The sequence below is a fragment of the Macaca thibetana genome, chromosome 7 (genome assembly GCF_024542745.1).
Source record: "Macaca thibetana thibetana isolate TM-01 chromosome 7, ASM2454274v1, whole genome shotgun sequence".
NCBI lineage: Eukaryota > Metazoa > Chordata > Mammalia > Primates > Cercopithecidae > Macaca > Macaca thibetana.
This window is the reverse complement of record NC_065584.1, coordinates 155,940,863-155,963,739: the sequence shown is the minus strand read 5'-3', so window position 1 is coordinate 155,963,739 and position 22,877 is coordinate 155,940,863. Positions and strand designations below refer to the sequence as shown.

The following is a 22,877-nucleotide window of genomic DNA, read 5'->3' as shown; positions in this document are numbered from 1 at the left end:
TGGAATGCTGGGAGAGGACCTGATGAAATTAACCAAAGGGGACTGCCAACCTCAATGAGTCAGTCCCCATTAAACCCTTTTCCCCCTTAACTTGCAGGAAGCTGGTTTGTTTTGCTTGAGTGAACCAGGAAAGGGGCTCAGGAAGCAGCTGTAGGGCAGTGAAAGGACTACAGGCTCGGAGTCAGAAGGCCTGGGTTCAAACTTGGCCCTGAGAGTTCATCGTGATCCTGGGCCAGTCACTTCACTTCCCAGGGACTCATCTGGTTCATCCATCTGTAAACAAACCCGATCATATCACCCTCCCAGGATCACTGCAGGACCAGTAAGGAAGATATTGAGTAATCCAGGTAGGAGATGATTTCCTTCCTGCCTAATCTGAAACCACAGACGTCCAGCCCAATCTGTTTATCTTAAGGCTACAACCAGGGCATCCCTTCCAGCCTGTGGGGCACTCACAGTCCCTGACGCAGGCGCCAGTCACCCACCCTGATTTTGGACCCAGTTCCAGCTTGATCCCAGTTCCCAGGTGCCATAAAATTCTGGAAAGGTGGAAACAAGATTATTTTTTTATTTTATTTTTTTACAGCTATGAGAACTGCGGACTGAGAACAATAAGTATTTTTAAAATAACAACTTTTCGAGTGGCCACCGACACATCAAATACTGGATTGGGCGTGGTGTTATTATAAGACCAAGAGAATGTAAAACATCCTGTAACATATCTTAGTAGAAGATCTTTGCCAAGGGAAAGAAATCTGTCTTCTATCTAAGAGGAATGTTTGGTAATTGTTTGGGCCTTGGATAAACTCAGGCCATACGTTTTGGGCCAGGCATTTTACATTACGGACTAATCATAGAGCCCTGCAGTGAATACAGACATTGTGGAGTAAGAGTAAGTTACCGAGATGGTCATGGCAGCTTTGACACTCACAGAGACATGCAGCCTGTGTCCGGATGGGGAACATTCAGGCCAAGACACTTTCTTAAAAGGAAAAACGTGAACACTGGTATCCCCTGGACGGACCCCATCTAAGTGGATCCTGAACTCCCAGCCTGTGCCATCAGATAAGAATGTCAATGTGGCAGAGGGCGAAGGTAAGAAGGGACCCATCCAATTCTGCCTGCTTAGGTCACATTTTGTTGGCTTTATCAGCTGCAAGAGAAATCTCACTTCTCTGAGGGACCTGTGGGTGTCATTCACAGTGACTCCTGGTAACTGAGCTAGACAGTGAAAAACAGGCGTTCTCTGTAAAAGGACACTTGGCACTGACAAGAAGACAGAACAAACAGAAGCTTGCCACTCATGACAGCAGCACAGGCTTAGGCTGGGAGAAAGAAAGATGAACTTGAGAGCCTCAGGTTCAGAGAGGTGTTATAGACTTGCTAAAAATGTAACTCCAAGCAGCAGCAGAAGATAAATAAGAACAGAAGGAGCTAGAAGGGAAATGGACTAAAGCAGGAAAAATACAAAGAAAAGCAAAGGCTAGGAGATCAAACATCGAAAACAATACTAGCAAACACATAGCACATGTACTGCAAGTGCCCTGCCCCAGGATTCATGGTGGCCTCACACCCTCCAGGGACCCGCCCCCCAGGCAGCCACTGGGAGGGAGTGTTTCACGTGCACCTCCCAGGCCTGAAGAGAAAGCCTAGACTTTCCACTTCCAGTTAAACATGGAAGAGTGACCATCTCACCTCCTCTCGCTTCCAAAACCCTACTAAATTGCCTACTGTTAGGGAATTTTAAAACGTTTTAACCTATGAGGACAAAGCAAAAAGAGAGGAGATATCCACAAATAAAGATTTCAGCAAACTTGGAGAAAAGTAGAGGAAAGCATTGTAATTGAGTGTAAGTTGCAAACATTCATATCCACCATGGAGGAAACTTGAGAACAAAGTCATCTGGACTGACAGACACCCCAGCAGCCCAGCCCTCGGAGACACAGGAACCATGAAAGAGGAGGCTCCAGTTCATGACGGAAAACTGAGCTACTAAGCCCATGTTACGCAGCCAGGCTACTATGTAACCCCCATGCTCCTCTCCAAGCAGGGGAGAGGTTTACTCTTTGGAGAAACTGAGAAGGGGCTGCAGACCCAGGAAACAGGCACCCTGGAGAACAGAGCTCAGGGCGAGGGGCACCCAAAACACCAACCATACGTCCACATCTCCAGGCAGGAGATTCAAAGATTCTTCTCTGGAGAAAACCAACCACCTCAGAGAAAAAACATCTACATAATGACAGTTGTGTGCAGGGTTCCAATAAAAAAAGATAGCTCAAAATCTGTTCTCCTAAAGAAAAGCTCATCAACCAACTACCCCACCTACGCAAGCTGAGCGGCATGGCACGGGGCATCTGCAGCACGTGCACACAGAACTTTCCACCTGTCCAATATGGATATGCTCTAAAAGCTGGCAGCCGTCTGGGGAGAGCCCCTGACAAGAAAGGCAGGGTTAACACAAACACGAAAAGAACCTGGAGGTGGGAGGGCATAGGCAGGGAAAATAAAAAGAACTTTGAAAATCCTGTTATATTTGGCCAGGCGTGGTGGCTCACATCTGTAATCCCAGCACTTCGGGAGGCCAAGGCGGGTGGATCACAAGGTCAAGAGAGCGAGACCATCCTGGCTAACACAGTGAAACCCCGTCTCTACTAAAAATACAAAAAATCAGCCAGGCGCGGTGGCGGGCACCTGTAGTCCCAGCTACTCGGGAGGTTGAGGCAGGAGAATGGCGTGAACCTGGGAGGCAGAGCTTGCAGTAAGCTGAGATAGCGCCACTGTACTCCAGCCTGGGCAACAGAGCGAGACTCTGTCTCCAAAAAAAAAAAAAAAAAAAAAAAAAAATCCTGTTATATTCTTAAAGAATGTTAATTAAAGTATGTTAAGATAGTGCATCCATGAAACAAGAACAGAATGCTATGTGAAGGAAATAATCAGAAACTAGAAAGGTCTTGGAAATTACATGGTCATAAAAATTAAAGAGTTCAGCAGAGAATTTAGAAGACAGACAAGCAAATGCCCCAGAAAGGAGAACCAAAAATAAAAACAACAGAAAATAGGAAAGACAAGGAAAGTTGAGATGCTATCCAAAACAGCATTCCAGAAATAAAGAACAGAGAATATACAAAGAAAGAAAGTATCAAAGAGATATTGAAAGAAACTACACAAGCACCTCTAGCTTGAAAGGGTTCATCCAAAGGGATGCATAGGAGACAACAGATGTTCAAAGGCCCTCCCCAAGGTACCTCATCATGAAGTATGGGAATGCCAGAAATCAACAGAAGACCTGAAAAGCATCCAGAGGCAAAATTCAATCACACACAAAACAAAGAGCATCAGAATGGCATTGGTCTTATCACAAGTAGAATGCTGGAAGACAATGGTGGAATACCTTCAGAACTCTAAGAAACAAATGATTTCCAACAGCGATTTCCAAAACTGGTTTAATTATAAGTCAAGTCTGGGGTACAATCAACACATTTTAGATATGCAAAAGTGAAAACAATACTTCCCTTGCACCCTTCCTTAGGAAGCTATTAGAGGATGTGTTTCCAGTAACCAAGAAAGCAGAAGGATATGGTAGATAGGGGCCACCACAATAGAGAATGCTAGCTATGCGCCCAGCCTAGAACACAACCAGTCCAGATTGGAGTAGGAGGGTGGAAGACTAAGGGTAGGAGGCCTCCAAGAAAAAGCAAAATGCAAATGGTAGGTTACTTTATGTGTCTGAGTACTCGGAAAAATGGATAGATGTCAGAAAGATATTGCATTGATTAATTTCATGTGTCAACTTCACTGGGTCATAGGGTGCCCAGATATTTGGTCAAGCATTATTCTGGTAATAATATATGTGACTTTGAGGGTGTTTTTGGATGAGATTAACATTGGAATCGGTAGACTGAGTAAAGCAGATGGCCCTCCTCAAGGTAGGTGGGCATCATCCAATCAGTTGAAGGCCAGAATAGAACAAAAAAGCTGACCCTCCCTCAAGCAAGAGGGAACTCCTCCTGCCTGATTGCTTGTGTTGGAATTTCTGTCTCTTCCTGCCTTCAGACTTGAACTGAATTATTGGCTCTTCCTGAGTCTCAAGACTTCAGGCTTTCAGACTGGAACTACACCATCGACCCTCCTGGGTCCTCAACTTGACAAATGTAGTAGATCTTGGGACTTCTCAGCCTCCATAACTATGTAAGCCTGTTCCTTATAATGAACCTATTTCTATATGTGCATACTATTGGCTTTGTTCCTTTGGAGAACCCTGACTAATACAGATACATAGAAATGTTTAGAAAGTGATATATGTGATAACATACGAAAGAACTGCAGTGAACTATTTTTTCATAGTCACAATAGTCGTAATAATATAAACAATAACTATTTAAAAGTTCATTTGTAACTACATGGGGGTGATTAGGGTGCAGAAGTGAGGCTGGGGGAGTGGTTGATATAGGAGTGCTTAATCCAGTTACCTTACAAGAAGTCAAGAAGGAATATCCAAACTGGATAATTCACATTGTCTAGAAAAATTAAGGAAAATGCCAGAAGACAGTTTAAGAAGCTTATGATAGTTGCCTCTGGGGAGTGGGATGGAATTTGGGGGAATACTGTTTTTCATTATAAGCCCTTTTGGGCTGTTTGACTTTTAAATTATATGCATGTGTCTATAAGTAAAAGTTAACTAAAAAAAAAGGAAAAAAGGAAACCAGGTTTGCAGACATCAATTACAATGTGATTATACATGTTAAAAATAAGTTGATGATTATAGTTGGCAGTAGGGACAAACGTATTAGCCACCTTTAGCACGTGATGACAAAGTTACTTATTTGTAGCCAGCAGCTTTTTATCCAGTTGAGTGTCTTATGGGTTATAAGCAAACTACAAAGGTAACTAATTTATGTATTATGACCAAAATACTTTTTAAATTAAGCATAAGTGAATGATGTATCTCTGCACTTCTTAGTAATCAAAGCCTGAAATAAATTTAATTACAATGCATTTAGTTTCCTCTTGGCAACAAATAACTTTTACAAGTGTTGAACGTCGTTGTAAACAACAGTAGTTTTTAAAAGCAATGCAAGCAATCCATTGATAGATATGGAGATCCCAAAAAGACACTAATAGGACAAACAGAGGGAAAAAAATCTAAATGACAACAAATGAAAGCCTGAGACTTAGCATAAAATTTCAAGGACTGAAAAAGTGCTCTCTTGGTCTGTTGCAAATAGAACCCACCCTAGCTGGTTTCAGGGGAAAATATACTTAAAGGACATAAGGCAGCTAGCAGAACCTCCAGGAGAGCCAGCTTGGAAGCTACTTAGCCAGGAACAGAGGACATGCTGTGCCAGCACTAGGCCTAAGGCTACAGACATGTCTCATACACTGTCGCCCATGGTCACCAGCACTACGTAGTAAGAAGACAAAGTAGGGAGGACTAAGGCAGCTGGATCCCAAGCAAAGCCTCCAATACACTTCTCCCAATTCCATCTACTGCTGGAAATAAAGAACTGTGAAATGTTCTTTGGGAGTGACATGTATCTGCTCTGGAGAAGGGTGGGTGAGGAGGTTATCAGCACACGTGGATACTCCCCCATGCCCTGGCACCATCATCTCATTCTGGATTGTAAGGGAGGGATGGATCATCCAGCTAGGAAAATGGAAAAGCGAATCCCAGTTACTTCTCCCTTGTCAGAAGGAAGCTAGTGGCAAGCAGGAGATGAAATGGCAAGAGAAGCCAGGGTATTTATTTTGACTTTTCCTATTCCTCCCTTGTTCCTGGCAGGTCATAAAGGAAAGGAATGAGCCCCAGATGAGGGTTGAGAAGGCATCAGGTGAGCTAGGAAGGCAAGTTAGGGTTCTACGCACTATGATTCTTTGTTCTTAAAACAGATCGGCATTTGTTTTTTGAGCCGTATCCAGATAATTATAATAATCGAATTACAAATTGATGTACTTAATGTCTTCACATACTCATTTTGCAGTTGCCCAATCAGTTCCTTTGAAAACTGGACCTCAAAAGAGAACCTCCAAAAGAAAGGCCCTGGTATCTATCTCAGCCCGGGTTCCCTGAAGCAGAGCCGCTACTTTATTCAGGGAGGAGGGCAATGGAGAGTGAGGCAGGGAAGGAGGGAGAGAAAACAGGATGGGGCATGTTCCCCAGCTGAGCTCTGCTTGGCATCCAATGCAACTGAGCCTGGGATCATGAGGGACCATCATAAAGGCAGCATCAAGACAGTCCATTCAGAGAGGGGTAAGCAAAAGAACTTTACTAATTCCCATCTCCCACCAGTGGGATGTTCACCCCAGAGGTGCCACCTCCCAACCCTCCTGGTTGCACATGCCTGAGCATCCATGGGGCCCTGGGAGTCTTGCCCCTCAGAGTCAACAGGGAGCCCCAAGGTGGCAGACGTGAGGCTAGGAGCTGTGGCGTCTGTCCACCTGAGGACAGTTTTCGCAGTGACTGAGCCAAGACTCCTGAGTTGATTACAGTCAAGAGGACCTGGGGCAGCACAGGAAAGATGTCTCATACAGTGTCCAGCTCATAATTAAAACCCTCATTCCAACTTCTGGCAACATTTAGCTATCTGCCTAAAAGATAGAGTTGGTTTTATTTTCAAAAAGCAGTACTAATAAACAGACACCTCTTCCAGTTAGGGATTTGTCCATTGAGTGTTTTATTTCATTCTGCAGAAATCCCCCATGCAGAAGACCATGGATCCCTGGAAGGTCCTGATATTGCTGTCAGAGAAGCCTGCATCCATACACTGCACCAAATGTCAGCACACTTGTTATGTAAACAAGTATCACACATGCATATAGGCACTATTTTAAATGTACGTGGATGCTGTTCTGATCAATAAGATATGGAAATGTACTGAATAAACAGATGACTGCATTCCTAAAGGATCTTTTTATTCTGTAATCACTGTGCTGATTGTTCTCTGCCTTCCCGGATCTTTTCTCTGCCATTATTTGTCCTATTCTATGTCCAAGAAAGGAGCCCTTGCCCTTTGGCCTCCAGCTAGATTTGACCAGCAGGAGATGGATTGGTAAGAGAAGTCAGGGTATTTATTTTGACTTTCAGCCCCCACCCTCACTTGTTCCTAGAAGGTCATTAGACATCTCCGAGCGTCGGTTTCCCCAAATGTACAATGAGAGAGTTAATCAGATAATCTCTAAGGTGGTTTTTCAGTTGCTGGCCCATGTTTTCACTTCCTGGATCCTCTGAAAGAATAGTTATTCACATTTGCCAAATCAAATAGGTATGAATTCCAAGCTGATATTTCCTCATTGCTGTCAGGATGCTTTCTTTCAAAAATGGATCAAAATGACAAGATAAGAAAGCTTCCAGTTTGCCTTTATCTCTTTTCACATTAAGTGTTTACTGTGGACTGATTCCTTTTTATCATCTAAAGGCAGAATCAAATTTAGTAAATACCAAGCAAATGGTTGTGTGGGACTGTACAATTCATTTCTTTTAATAAGCATTTTACATGTTTCATCAGGTGCAAACTAGAACATCTGCAGTATAAAATATCACCTAGTGCACTTTGTAGGTGGCCTATCTGTATTTACAGGTCATGTTGTGCATAATGTATAAAGTTACTCAAATGTGAAAAAGACTCAATTTCTTCTCAAAAAAATTTCCCAAATTGATTTGAGGGAGTATATTAGCCCTCAGCCATAGAAATCATTTTTAAACATAGAAGAGTTTAAAATTCCTTCTTGAATTCAACATCTGGGAACATGGTTTATCAATCCAAGGAGAGCTGCACCCAACTCTACCAGCTCAGAACATCAAAAACAAAATACGAAGCATCTAAAATATGCAAGTACATCTTCCTGGCATCAGACCACAGAGTGGTCCTGGACTCCTGGGTGGTGGGGGGTTCATCCTAGTTTCAAAACTGTGTAAGATGATTTTCACCAAGTTACATTTGCCTCACAAAAGGCTATTTTTAAAGTTTCTCTCTGGTTTTAAGCCTTCTAGCCAAGGGCTTTTCCCAGGAACATATCCCTCATTCTCTTCACCACGTAAAGCTTGATTACTTTTGCGGGTAGTGTCTGGAACTGTTTTGGATATAAACATTTAAATTTAAAAATATCCTCATGCCTTGTTGATTCTGGGGAGCCGAGCGCGCGGCAGCGAGCGTCACGCCAGACAGCGGCCCGCGCGCCTTCTCCTCGGCGTCGGCCGCCGCCGCCTCCCAGAACCTCCTCGTGCCCTCGCGTGCCAGGCCCGTGGCGGCCGGGATCCGCGGTTCACAGCATGTCCGCCTCGGCCCCTGCTGCGGAGGGAGAGGGAACCCCCGCCCAGCCCGCATCCGAGAAAGAACCCGAAATGCCTGGTCCCAGAGAGGAGAGCGAGGAGGAAGACGACGAGGACGACGACGAGGAGGAAGAGGAGGAAAAAGAAAAGAGTCTCATCGTGGAAGGCAAGAGGGAAAAGAAGAAAGTAGAGAGGCTGACAATGCAAGTCTCTTCCTTACAGAGAGAACCATTTACAATTGCACAAGGAAAGGGGCAGAAACTTTGTGAAATTGAGAGGATACATTTTTTTCTAAGTAAGAAGAAAACCGATGAACTTAGAAATCTACACAAACTGCTTTACAACAGGCCAGGCACTGTGTCCTCATTAAAGAAGAATGTGGGTCAGTTCAGTGGCTTTCCGTTTGAAAAAGGAAGTGTCCAGTATAAAAAGAAGGAAGAAATGTTGAAAAAATTTAGAAATGCCATGTTAAAGAGCATCTGTGAGGTTCTTGATTTGGAGAGATCAGGTGTAAATAGTGAACTAGTGAAGAGGATCTTGAATTTCTTAATGCATCCAAAGCCCTCTGGCAAACCATTGCCAAAATCTAAAAAAACTTCTAGCAAAGGCAGTAAAAAGGAACGGAACAGTTCTGGAATGGCAAGGAAGGCTAAGCGAACCAAATGTCCTGAAATTCTGTCAGATGAATCTAGTAGTGATGAAGATGAAAAGAAAAACAAGGAAGAGTCTTCAGATGATGACGATAAAGAAAGTGAAGAGGAGCCACCAAAAAAGACAACCAAAAGAGAAAAACCTAAACAGAAAGCTACTTCTAAAAGTAAAAAATCTGTGAAAAGTGCCAATGTTAAGAAGGCAGATAGCAGCACCACCAAGAAGAATCAAAACAGTTCCAAAAAAGAAAGTGAGTCTGAGGATAGTTCAGATGATGAACCTTTAATTAAAAAGTTGAAGAAACCCCCTACAGATGAAGAATTAAAGGAAACAATAAAGAAATTACTGGCCAGTGCTAACTTGGAAGAAGTCACAATGAAACAGATTTGCAAAAAGGTCTATGAAAATTATCCTACTTATGATTTAACTGAAAGGAAAGATTTCATAAAAACAACTGTAAAAGAGCTAATTTCTTGAGATAGAGGACAGAGAAGATGACTCGTTCCCATAGTTTCAAAGATCTGATTTATACCATTATACCAGCAAAGAGAATGTATTTCCTTTTCTAAATCCTTGTTAAGCAACATTAGAACTTACTGCTGACCTTTTTATCTTGAGTGTTATGTGAATTTGAGTTTGCTATTTTAAATTGCATTTCTATGCCATTTTTAGTTTAAAATCTTGCATGGCATTAATTGTTCCTTGCTTTTATAGTTGTATTTTGTACATTTTGGGTTTCTTTATATAAGGTCATAGATTCTTGAACTGTCGTGGTTTTTAGTGCGCTTAATATTAGCTTAAGGCATACTTTTAATCAAGTAGAACAGAAACTATTATGACTGGGATTTATACACACAGAGATTGGGTATTTAGTATATGAAATATTTTGAATACACATCTCTGTCAGTGTGAAAATTCAGCAGCAGTGTGTCCATCATATTAAAAATATACAAGCTACAGTTGTCCAGATGACTGAATTGGAACTTTCCTCGCATGTGTATATATGTCAGATTGTTAGCATGACAAAAGTGACAGATGTTATTTTTGTATTTTTAAAAAACAATTTGTTGTATATAAAGTTTTTTTATTTCTTTTGTGCAGACCACTTTTTAAACTCACATAGGTAGGTATCTTTACAGTTGTAGACTATGGAATGTCAGTGTTCAGCCAGACAGTATGCTGGAGCATGGAAAGTCAATTCAGTGATGGAACACTGAAGGAACAGACAGTTATCCTGCTTTGCTCGAAAGTGTCATCAATTTGTAATTTTAGTATTAACTCTGTAAAAGTGTCTGTAGGTACGTTTTATATTAAGGACAGACCAAAAATCAACATATCAAAGCTTCAAAAACTTCGGGAAAGGGTGGGATTAAGTACAAGCACATTTGGCTTATAGTAAATGAACCGATTTTTATTAACTGCTTTTGCCCATATAAAATACTGATATTTACCAGAAACCTAGCCACCTTCATGATTACGATTAAAGTACCAGATTATAATGCCAGAATATAATGTGCAAGTAATCGTGGATATCTCTGACAAAGTGTGTCTCAAAAATAATATACTTTTACATTAAAGAAATTTAATGTTTCTCTGGAGTTGGGGCTCTGGCTTTTAAAGTTTGTCTAATCAGTGTTGATTCTAGATGATCAACACAATGGACCACTCCTGAATGAGACTAATTTTGTCTTTCAATTTACTGTCTTAAATCAGTTTATTAAATCTGAATTTTAAAACATGCTGCTTATGACAGAATGACACATTTGATGTACCAATTAAGTGTTGAAAAATATCTTTGCATCATAGAACAGAAATACATATGTTGAATGTTAACAGGTATTTTCACAGGTTTGACTTGTTTGATAGTTACTCAGACACTAGGGAAAGGTAAATAAAAGTGAACAAAATAAGCAACTAAATGAGATCTAATAATTGGCCTTCGATTTTAAATATTTAATTTGTTCTTATAAACCTTGTCAATAAAATTAATCTAAATCAAAAAAAAATAATAATAAATAAAAAAAATAAAAATATCCTCATGCATATCAAAGAATGGAAGAACATCAGTATGATTCCATAATGCTTATTACAGATATAGCAATGGGTAAAAGTCTAGATCTGTAGGTTTATATAAAAACATTGTGGGATAATAAGATTATTTTCAGTTTTTCTTGGACACTAGTACAATTTTCTAAATATCAAGTATTAACACAACATGATGAAATGATTAAAATGATGAACTTTCTCCCATTTCCTTCTGTAAAGACAAGCATCTAACACTGCCATATTAAGCCACCCAAAAGGCTACTCCTGTACTTTTACATTCTAAGTATTTAATTGTGTTGAGTATATTTTCCAGGCAGTCACACTGTTCAGTATCAATTTTTTTGTGACTATGACTTTGACTCAAATATCATTCTTCTTAAACAGGAATATGTTTACTCATAGGAATGTTGTTTGTTAAAGACTGAAAATTTGAGGTATACATGACCAAAAATGTGAAAGATAATAGGCAAAATTCAAAATAACCCCACGTCAGCAAAAGTTATAGTGAAATTTCCCTACTATAATATTGACAATAACAAGCACATTTTTAAAAAGCTCAGCATCACTGATCAGAGAAATATAAATCAAAGCCACAATGAGATACCATATCACACCAGTCAGAATGGCTATTACCAAAATGTCAAAAAATAACAGATGCTGATGAGGTTGTGAAAAAAAAGGAATGCTTATACACTGTTGGGGGAGTATAAATCAGTTCAACCATTGTGGAAGACAGTGTGGCAATTCCTCAAAGACCTAATGTCAGAAACACCATTTGACCCAGCAATCTCATTACTGGGTATATACCCAAAGGAAAGTAAATTGTTCTGTTATAAAGACACATGCATGCATATGTTCATTGCAGCACTATTCACAATAGCAAAGTCACGGAACCCAAATGCCCATCAAGGATAGACTGAATAAAGAAAATGTGGTACATACACACCATGGAGTACTATGCAGCCATAAAAAAGAACAAGATCATGTCCTCTGTAGGGCCATGGATGGAGCTGTGGGCCATTATTTTTAGCAAACTAACACAGGAACAGAAAACCAAATACTGCATGTTCCCACTTATGAGTGGGAGCTAAATGATGAGAACACATGGATACATAGAGGGGAACACCACACACTGGGGCCTATGGGAGGGCAGAGGGTGGGAGGAGGAAGAGAATCAGGAAAAATAACTAATGGATACTAGGCTTAATACCTGGGTGATATAGTAATCTGTACAAAAAATCCCCATGACACACATTTACCCATGGAACAAACCTGCACATCCTGCACATGTATCCCTGAACTTAAAAGTTAAAAATAAAATAAAATTGGTAACAAATAACAATAACAGTAATAGGAAAAACAACAGTAACAGCATGACCCCAAACCCAACGTAGAGTAAACTGGTCACAATCTAAGATGCGTAGAACAAATACATCAAATAAAGTGTTTATCACTGTGGATATATAAATGTGCCTAAACCTCACTTTGAAAAAATTGGTAGAAAAAAATCTGAGTATTAGCTGCATGAAAAAAACTTTTTGCAATGATATTAATAAAGAAACTATGCACATTTTTAAAGAAAAATCACTAAATTTTTTTTTCTTTTTTTTCTTTGAGACAGAATCTTGCTCTGTCACCGAGGATGGAGTACAGTGGCGCGATTTCGGCTCACTGTAACCTCTGCCTCCCAGGTTCAAGCAATTCTTCTGCCTCAGTCTCTTGAGTAGCTGGGACTACAGGCGCACGCCACTATGCCCAGCTAATTTTTGTACTTTTAGTAGAGACAGGGTTTCACCATATTGGCCAGATTGGTCTCGAACTCCTGACCTAGTGATCCACCTGCCTCGGCCTCCCAAAGTGCTGGGATTACAGGCGTGAGCCACCGCGCCCGGCCGTTTTTTAATAAAAGAGAAAAGTTGGGGTTTGGAACAATTCACTGGAAAACAATTAGTGAAGTACTCAGTTGCTTGAAATTTTACTCAGAGTTAGTTTCAGAAACACTTTAGGAGGTGAAGCTCAATCCATGAGAACATTTGGTGAAGCCCTGTCATGTAGACACAAATTATCCTGGTTTGGAGCAAAAAGAGACAGCCAAGCCAAAAATCAGTAATACCACCAAACAACACATTTTAAACTACTCAACAGACACAAGTGAAGGAATAGTAACAGGACTTTCCAGTTGGCTGGGAGGTTTTATATTAGTGATGAGTCCATTTAATGATCTTTGCTTGTTCTGTTTATAATATTATTTGTGAAGGCTTGTTACTGTGCAAAATGCTTAGCTATAAATTATTTGATGGAGTAATGTTTAATCAAGTATTATTATTCCATTCCATTCATAGTAAGAATGGTGTTTACATCTCTGAAGATGTAGAGTTGATGGTTAAAATTGAGAATAGCAGCCTGGACAGAGGCTGGTGAAGGCACCGACAGCTTCAGTAGAGAATAGAACACTCTAAAAAAGAAACAAGTCAATGCAGACAGTGGTTGAATGTTAGTTTGTAGAAACATTGCAACAAAAAGTGCCTCCTAGGAAAGCTTGCTTTATTATCCACTCGAATACTAGCTATGGGGAGGGGGAAAGACTGGGTAAATCATGACTAGTGTTCTTAAGCTTACTGTTGAATTGTTTTTCTTAATGAGAAAACAAATGTTCTCAAAACACAAAGGTAAAGACCTGGATACAATGAATTATTTTGTTATTCAGAAATTGACTTATTTAGGACATTTTTTTCTTTCATAGCTGAAAAGGTTTGAGAGTTTTTCATGAAGAGCTCAGATCCAGAGGTCTATAAGTCTTTGAGTTAGGTTATTTACATGTGAAGACAAGATAATTATTTACATGGGTCAAAATAAAGAGCAACAGTTGTTGTTGTTACTAAAATTAGAAACACTTTGGGTCCATGATATTACAGAAGTAACCTGGCTTCTCAGCATGAAGAAGTACTGAAATTCCTATACGTAATTCCTATTCCTGGAAATGTAGCATGGAACCACTTCTTTGGCAACATGCTGAGCATCTCTCTAGGTGGAATGCCCCAACACTTATGTGTATGAGTTTCTGTTCTCAATATATAACACCAACAAAGAGAGAGAGGCTGCCTGGACCTAGAACTTATTTTAATGCAGCATTAGCACTCTTTTCATCAACCCAATTTAAAAAATATCCAAAAACCTATCTTTTTTCCTCAATAGCAAGGAATATAAAAGCATTTTTCTTTTTTTTTTTTTTTTTTTTTTTTTTTTTTTTTGAGACGGAGTCTTGCTCTGTGCCCCAGGCTGGAGTGCAGTGGCGCGATCTCGGCTCACTGCAAGCTCCGCCTCCCGGGTTCACGCCATTCTCCTGCCTCAGCCTCCCGAGTAGCTGGGACTACAGGCGCCCGCCACCTCGCCCGGCTAATTTTCTTGTATTTTTAGTAGAGACGGGGTTTCACCATGTTAGCCAGGATGGTCTCGATCTCCTGACCTCGTGATCCGCCCGTCTCGGCCTCCCAAAGTGCTGGGATTACAGGCTTGAGCCACCGCGCCCGGCCGCATTTTTCTATTAAGACAAACAGGCATACATTACTGTGCACAATGAAAACCCCACATGCATTCATAAACACGTGTAGACATCTCTAGCCTTTCTTTGTACTACTTGGGTCACATTTCCAGGGTTCTCATTCATTCGAGTCTGGAGCTAAGGGCACTTAGGAGAAAAGGCATTGTACCTCTTGTTTAAGTAGAATATGATGGTACTGACATAAAATGTGAAATTCTGGCAGGAGATACATAAGGTTGCTCTTTTCTAAAGTAAAGGATCCAAACAGGACAAAGGACTAGCTCTTTCCTTCCCCCACCAGAGTCTCCATTTACCATCCATGGGCATTGAGATCTCAACATAGCAGATCTTCCCCTTGCCCCCAAACCCCGCAATGCAGCCCACTGCCTTCCACTTGTAAGCTATGTAGAAATATGAATTTTAAAAATAGGGCGAAACATTTCCCATGATAACCAATCTTTGTGATGAGATAAAGCTGCTTACTAGCTACTGAATCTATCTGATCTTAGCAAGTTGCTACACCTCCCTAAACCCAAACTTAATAATGTCCGTTGTCTTACAGAAGTGCTCTGAGGACTGTGTAAGATGCTTCTTGTAAAGAAGCCCAGCACACTGCCTGCACATAGTAAATATTCAACAAACATTACTACTATTCGGCACCAAGTCTTTAATGAGCTAGGTTCAGGGTCAAATGCCATTAACAGATTCTGAAGTAAAACACATCTCTCTCAACATCAAAAATACTACAGACTACTTAAGGAGATAATATTAACATTCATGAAACAACAAGTGATCTAAAACCATATGTGAGCAACAGGGCTGGTAGACTTGGTGTGTTCAAGTTTAGTCTTGCTGGCCATATAAGTTTGACCAAGTAACTGTATACAATAGAGTTACAAAGATCTGACCTGGCCGGGTGCGATGGCTCATGCCTGTACTCCCAGCACTTTGGGAGGTCCAGGCTGGCGGATCACGAGGTCAGGAGATGAAGACCATCCTGGCTAACACAGTGAAACCCCGTCGCTACTAAAAATACAAAAAATTAGCCGGGTGTGGTGGCACGCACCTGTAGTCCCAGCTACTTGGGAGGCTGAGGCAGGAGAATCATTTGAACCTGGGAGGTGGAGGTTGCAGTGAGCCGAGATCACATCACTGCACTCCAGCCTGGGTGACAGGGCAAGACTCCATCAAAAAAAAAAAAAAAAAAAAAAAAAAAAAAAAAAAATCTGACCTGCCCACCTCACAGGTCAAAGAAATAACATACAAGAAAATCCTCTGGGGGCTAGAGAACTTAATGCGCATGTTTGTAAGTATTACTGTGACTACAATTAATTAAAATAGGGTACTCTGTTATAGGGCCCAGGCTGAAAAGGATACACAAGTTGAATAAGGAAGAAATCAGTGAGGAATCAGGTAGTTAGGGATGCCTTCGTGGATCTGGTAAGCTTTGAGTTGGACCCTGAAGATTTGATAGAATCTGAGTAAATGAACAGCACTGGCAGAAATCCTAGCGGGAGTCACTACATGAGCAAGTTCACAGTGAAGCGCTCGGTTGAGTGTAAAGTGGAATGGTGGGAAAGTACGTGTGGGTTAACTGTGGGTGTCAGCCTATGTGGACCGTCAAAGTCAAGGAGCAGAGCTTAGCTAGGATATGTCGGAACCAAGGCAGCGCTGGACAAGCAAGTGGCTACTCCTAGAAACAAGACCGGGACAGCTACAGGACCAACCTCACATTTATAAACAACTAACATATCTGCTTGTCTTCTTTTTTCCTTTCTTTCTATGTCTTCCGTTTTTAAATTATATTTCTTACAATTATATCAGGTTATGGTACAGCTGGACAGGGATATAAATCAGTGAACCTTTAAAACACTTTTTTTTTTTTTTTTTTTTTTTGAGACGGAGTCTCACGCTCTTGCCCAGGCTGGAGTGCAGTGGCGCGATCTCGGCTCACTGCAAGCTCCGCCTCCCGGGTTCCCGCCATTCTCCTGCCTCAGCCTCCTGAGTAGCTGGGACTACAGGCGCCCGCCACCGCGCCCGGCTAATTTTTTGTATTTTTAGTAGAGACGGGGTTTCACTGTGGTCTCGATCTCCTGACCTTGTGATCCGCCCGCCTCGGCCTCCCAAAGTGCTGGGATTACAGGCTTGAGCCACCGCGCCCGGCCTAAAACACTTTTAATCCAAGCACCAAATAAGGGAGCATTTCCTGTGACTGCTGGATGCCACAGTTTAAGTGAGATGCCAAACATTCCTCATTTGGGAAAATGCACAATAGTCCACAGAGAGAACAAAATCAAAATGTGAAAAGTTGAATAAAAAACACTCCTTTGGAAATAAAATATTACTCAGCATAAGTTAGCTGACCTCATCTTTGGGACTAGAAAAATAACAGTAAATAGTAATAACAGCTAACATTTATTGAGCCCATACCAGGTGTCAGGTGTAGGGACTATTTCATTTAATCTTCTCCCAAACCTTTGAGGGGCGATACTACTATTATCCTCCTTTCCCTAACAGGGAATCTGAGACCTTTGGTCCCAGAGCAGGTGAACATCAGTCAGGGTTTTAATGGTTATTCTATGTGAGCCAAAGCCAAAGGACAGTGAACATGCTGATGGCTGAACACAACAAATAGGAAACTTTTTCATCAAACAGTTTTGAAAATTAGTCATCCAGGATACAAAATTCCTCATGGTAAAAAACCAAATCTATAATTACTGAACAAGTGCCTTTCATATATACAAACTCATTTATCAAATGGAGAAAAGATTATCTTAAAATTTCTTCATGCTATGGAGAAAGGATCCCACTTACCACAAGATATATATACTGAAACAGTCATATGCACTGAATTTCTGTAAATCAAGTACTATATTTACTAAAGAACATCTCCAGGGTAAATGTGCAGTAAATATTTAATAAAATGAAGAATCGTTTTGCAACCTGAATAGTCATTCAATAATTTATCTGTTTTGTAAATTTGGATATACAGCAGACTCTTGACATTCCTGAGGCATACATCCGAAACCTTCTCGAATTCCCAGATCCACAAATACAAGAATGTGTATAGAGGCTCCCAGCTTTCCCTTGAATCACATTTCCATGGAGAGCCATACGCATTTTCCTGTGCATAGCCTCATACTATACACTACAAGTTAACCCTACTTTCAGATTTCACTAAATGTTGCTCTCACCTGATGGCCGTTTTTCCGCAGACACAACACAATGTTACAAATGCACGAGTGAGCAGAACAATAAGGATAAATGACTCTTTTCCATAACATGTATCTTGCAAAGTAGACTCCTCGAATTCATACCTCAACCCAACTCTGTGCCACAAACCCACAGGAGAACCCACAAAGAATCACAGATCTGTGAGTTAAATCCATGAACACCTAAGGTCTGAACACATTTATTAAGTTTGCCTGGGCAGGGACGTGGGGCATATCTATAGAATCCACTTGCTAACCCACAAGTTACAGAAGTTGACTGAACCTTTTGGTGATCAGTCCAGAAAGTTCAATTGTAGAAACATTGCCCCCATGAATTACAATGACTTGCCTACAAATTCAAAATACCGATACTTTGTATGATGAGAGTTGAAGATCAAACTTGGGTGATTTCACAGCCTTCAGTAATGCAGCCCACTCACAGCTGGTACACTGGGCACAAAAACTAGCAGATGGACCTTTCTGAAGGACTGTCCTGGAACTCACAATCCCTGGCTGGGTTTAGATACACCCGGAAAACACCACTAACCATGAAAGACAGACAGAACAGGGCAAAGAGTGAGGGAGGGACTGGGCGAGTGAGAAAGGAAGAGACGCTGAAACCAAGAGAAACAATGAAAGAAACAGAAACACAGGAAAAATGTGAGAGAGAGGGAGGGAGGGAATGCGGAAAAGAAAAGAGAATAACGAAAGAATGAACAAGGAATTTGGCTGCTGTGCAGGAACAAAAAAAGAAAGACGTTATCATTTCAAAATACATATTATAGCTTACACATTTCAGAACATATTTGAAAACATGCCTGCCAAATTTTCAAATTATTTATTTTTACCCCTTTTGCTCCAAAGAGGTTTTGCAGGATTTGCTGCCAGATTAATTTTCCTGAAGCTCAGCTCTGATCATATTACTCTCCTGCTTACAAACCCCAATAACTCCTCACTGCCTATAAAAGGCAGTCCAGTTTCCTTAGCCTCCATTTGAGGCCCTCTATAATCTGGCCCGAAACTTCCAGGCCAACCTTATCTTACACTGCTCCCCTTTATAAGTTCTTTGCTCCAGTGGAAGCACTTGCCGATGCTTCCCAACACCTGTATTTTCTGCCCAAGCACCTTTGCTACTGTGGTTCCCTCTGCCTGGAACACCCTTCCCCTACATCTGCACACACCCAGACTCGCTGTCAGGAGATGACGCTGTCAGAGGATAAGCATACAGCAGGCACTCAGTCACCAATAGTGGAACGTCCAACACTGATACAAGTGCTTTACACATGGCATCTCGCTGGAACTTCACAACGAGAGGAAGTTATTTCTTAATTTTCTAGATATGCAACCGTGTCCAAGACAGTCCAGGGCTGTTGCCCTGGGGTTGTATCCTTTGCCCATTGCTCTTTCTGCTACCCCAAGGCCACTGTTTGCACAGAAAAACAAAAAGTGGCTGCATGAATCAATGCCAACATGTTGTAGCAATCTTTTTTTTTTTTTTTTAAGAGGAAAAAGTGCACCTTTCCATTTTGTATGAACTCGAATTCGCTTGTCCAGTCCTGAGTCACAGTTTCATTTGGGAGCCCCTGTGCTGCCCTTGCCAGTTTCCACAAGGCAGGACACTCCACTAGCTGATTCAGACAGGCAGAGGCTGCAGAGGCCCAAGAAGCCAGGGTAGTACGGATGCCCCAGGCGCCCTCCACACTCCCCTCCTGGAGATGCCACGAGAACATACACAGAAGGAGGCTGATAACCACCAAAGATGTCAATGGATCCAGTTCTACTCCTTCGCATCCTAAGAATGTGCCAAAGGATTTTTAAAGGTGCCATTTATCACCAAGGGTGGGAGAGCAGGTTGCTAACACTATTTATACAACCTCCAAAGCCGGCTTAAACAAACATGGCAACTGGGTGTAGGACCAGGCATCACCACTGATTGATGGGGGTCTACTAAGCATGCAAAGCCGCCAATATCTACATGCTCACTGGACACGGGCCAAAGCTATTACATGATGAGCTGTTACGTAACCTTAAGTACAAATGGAATTTGAGCTGTACACATCTGATATGCTTCCCCTTTCTAATTTTTGGCATCAAGAGGCTACATGAATTGACTGGAATGTAAGAGTCCTCCCCTCCGTTTTCTCCCTTTCCTGATGACAGGCAGGCCACGTGATCACAGCAGAACATCTCATAATAGTTACTGATGTACTCAAAGTTTCCTCAAACCAAACGTTCCACTGTCCTGTTGAAATCTGACCTATTTTTAATAGGCTGCTCCATTTAAAATCAACATAATTTGCTGGAGCATGACTTTAAATGAAAGCTGTTTCCTGGGATGAATCCAAACTTCAAATCAATCCCCCCGGACAAATCTCAACTCAGCCCCATAAATTATGGCTCACTCGATAAAATTTTAAAGCAAAAATAAATTAATCCAATAACCATATGAAATCTATGGCTGCCCTGCCAGTTTCTTGCCCCTACTCATTTGTTGACTTCTGGGCTCACTAAACTCGTGACAAGGTTTGTCTGCCTCGCGTTTCTTACCCCTGCGATACCTGGCTCTCTCCACCCCTCTAACCTGCCATATTTCAGGCTGGCACAATCGAATGAACTCCTTGCCCCATCAGAGACTACTCACCTTTCCTCCACAAAGAAATAGCATCTGCAGTAAGGTTTCAAAGAAAAAGATCAGCGGAACACAATGTAGAACTTTGTTTCCCCCAACTTTTCTTATTAATTACTAAATAGCGATCTTGAGTTGCAACTTCTGTTGAACAGCTCCAGAACTACGAGTTATTAATCATCTACATTTTAAAAATCTCTATTGGGGCAGTTCGACACAGGTGGATTGCTTGAGCCTAGGAGTTCAAGACCAGCTGGGCAACATGGCGAAACCCCGTCTCTATAAAAAGTACAAAAATGTATAGTGTATGACTGTATTCCCAGCCACTTGGGAGGCTGAGGTGGGAGGATCACTGACCCCAGGGAGATCAAGGCTACAATGAGCCATGATCGTACCACTGCACTCCAGCCTGGGTGACAGAGTGAGACCCTGTCTCAGCAAAACAAAACAAAAACAAACACTCTGTTGGCTTCTAACAGTCTTCAGTTTGAAATTAGAATGTGGGACTACTCCCTGTTTTATTTCTGAATCATTAAACATAACTAAGCAGACATTTGTCAACAAAGTTATACAGTGCTTTCCTCACAAGGGGCAGGGGTGGGGGGGCAGTAGTGGTGGTGTGTTTATATTTGGCAATCCAAAAGAAAGAATAAAAACTATAGATTAAAAACGAAGCACTACCCAGTGGAGGGTGCTGCTATACAGGAGGAATCATACAAAGTGGGTAGTGATGATAGCTTCTGCTTTGGCCAGGGGGAGCTACAGAATACTGTATGTGCCATCTTAGTCCTGGCACAGAAAGGGCTGGGAGGTATCTACCTTCAGTGGACCATCCAAAGATCACTGGACACCACCGGGACAAAAGTGATTCCAATAGAGCAGTGACAGTCACAGAATAGGAAAGAGAAAAGCAAAAATCCAGAAATGTCTCCCACTTTAAACAGAAATGGCTGTGAATGAGAGCATTCTATTCCAGGATAATACACATCACAAGTAGTAATCTTAAAGGAAAATATATCCCTATATATACTCAATTACTAAATATTTTGGGTTACTAAGTAAAAGGACCTCAAACAGTTAACTGATGGTGAAGCCTAGGTTTGCAGCTAAGAGGTATGATAATTATGTCTCTTGACTTCAGGATATGATAGGTGCTTGCCACTGTTTAGGCTGAAGGCAGGTGGGTTTGAAAACAGAATAATTCAGGTACAGGCTGGACACGGTGGTTCACACCTGTAATCCCAGCCCTTCGGGAGGCCGAGATGGGCGGATCACCTGAGGTCGAGAGTTTGAGACCAACCTGGCCAACATGGTGAAACCCTGTCTCTACTAAAAATACAAAAATTAGCTGGGCGTGGTGGTGGGCACCTGTAATCCCAGCTACTCAGGAGGCTGAGACAGGAGAATCACTTGAACCCAGGAGGCAGAGGCTGCAGTGAGCCCAAATCGCACGACTGCACTCCAGCCTGGGTGACAAGAGTGAAATTCCGTTTCAAAAAAAAGAAAAAAGAAGAAGAATTCAAATACAAATAATTGCCAGTACCTCAATTTTATTATTCTGCAGTGGATACGGCCTCAGGTGCAAACAGGAAATGCAATCAAAAGAATTAAACCTATTTAATACAGAGCCATTGGATGATCCAGTTTTTAAAACTATCCTTGATTCAGTTCCTCCACCTCTGGATACACTGCTCCCAATGAGAGAATCCTTACTTTAAAGGATTATTCTGGGAAACCAGGCCAGCCCCCGACAATTTCAGCCATCCTAAGGTCATCTCTTGAAAAATTATGATCAGCTACATATTATTTTTTACTTACATTTTAAATATGAATACATTTAGACAATGTACGATAACCTGTTCATATTTATTTGCATCATTCTCTACCATTAAAAAATGCATACAGGCATTTGTAGTCAAATCTAATGCAATATTGTGAACATTTATGAAGCTCATCTTCTTTAATAAAGAATAGAGACTCATCTCAAATTTTCAAGCAACTAGCAGGATTAATTGGCACCTATGTAACCATGATTGGAAAGATTGAAAAACCATAGAGATGGCAAAGAGGCAGCACAGATGTAGCCATTTCCCCCTTCCCATGCTCAAGCAAGGCATCATTAATCAATCCCAATAATATTCCTTGTTTCCAAGCCCAGCACAGCAGAGCTCACACAGGTGAGGAGACCTGTGTGTTATGACTCATTTACCACACTCTGGAGGGAACAGCCAGGATGATAAACAAACAGCAAGCCCCAAAGCATAGAAATCAGTTTAAGGAAATAAAATTATTCAGCAGGCTGGCAAAAAGAAGATGCAGGGTGACGAGATGATTGTATTAAAATATCTGAAGAGGTACATTGGATATTGTGCTCAACATGGCTCCAGAGGGTAGCTAGGCAACAAATACTCACTCTTATGATGGTGGCATCATAAGAATCAAGGTAGATTTTACCCAGATAAAAGGAAAGAGGGGTGCACCTTCCCACCTCAGACTACAGATATACAAGTGAGTTTTCTTTTAACCTTTTGTAAA

The 22,877-nt window shown here is 41.3% G+C and overlaps 2 protein-coding genes across 2 annotated transcripts in view; one reads left to right on the top strand and one right to left on the bottom strand.

Annotated features, from left to right (window-relative positions):
• Window positions 1-22,877, bottom strand: part of THSD4 (thrombospondin type 1 domain containing 4) — a 686,742-nt gene that overhangs the window by 507,462 nt on the left and 156,403 nt on the right. The window lies entirely within an intron of this gene.
• Window positions 8,111-10,923, top strand: LOC126958156 (protein DEK). The gene has a single exon (XM_050796347.1). It carries the CDS (start codon window positions 8,267-8,269, stop codon window positions 9,392-9,394), a length of 1,128 nt encoding a protein of 375 aa, XP_050652304.1. The 5' UTR covers window positions 8,111-8,266; the 3' UTR covers window positions 9,395-10,923.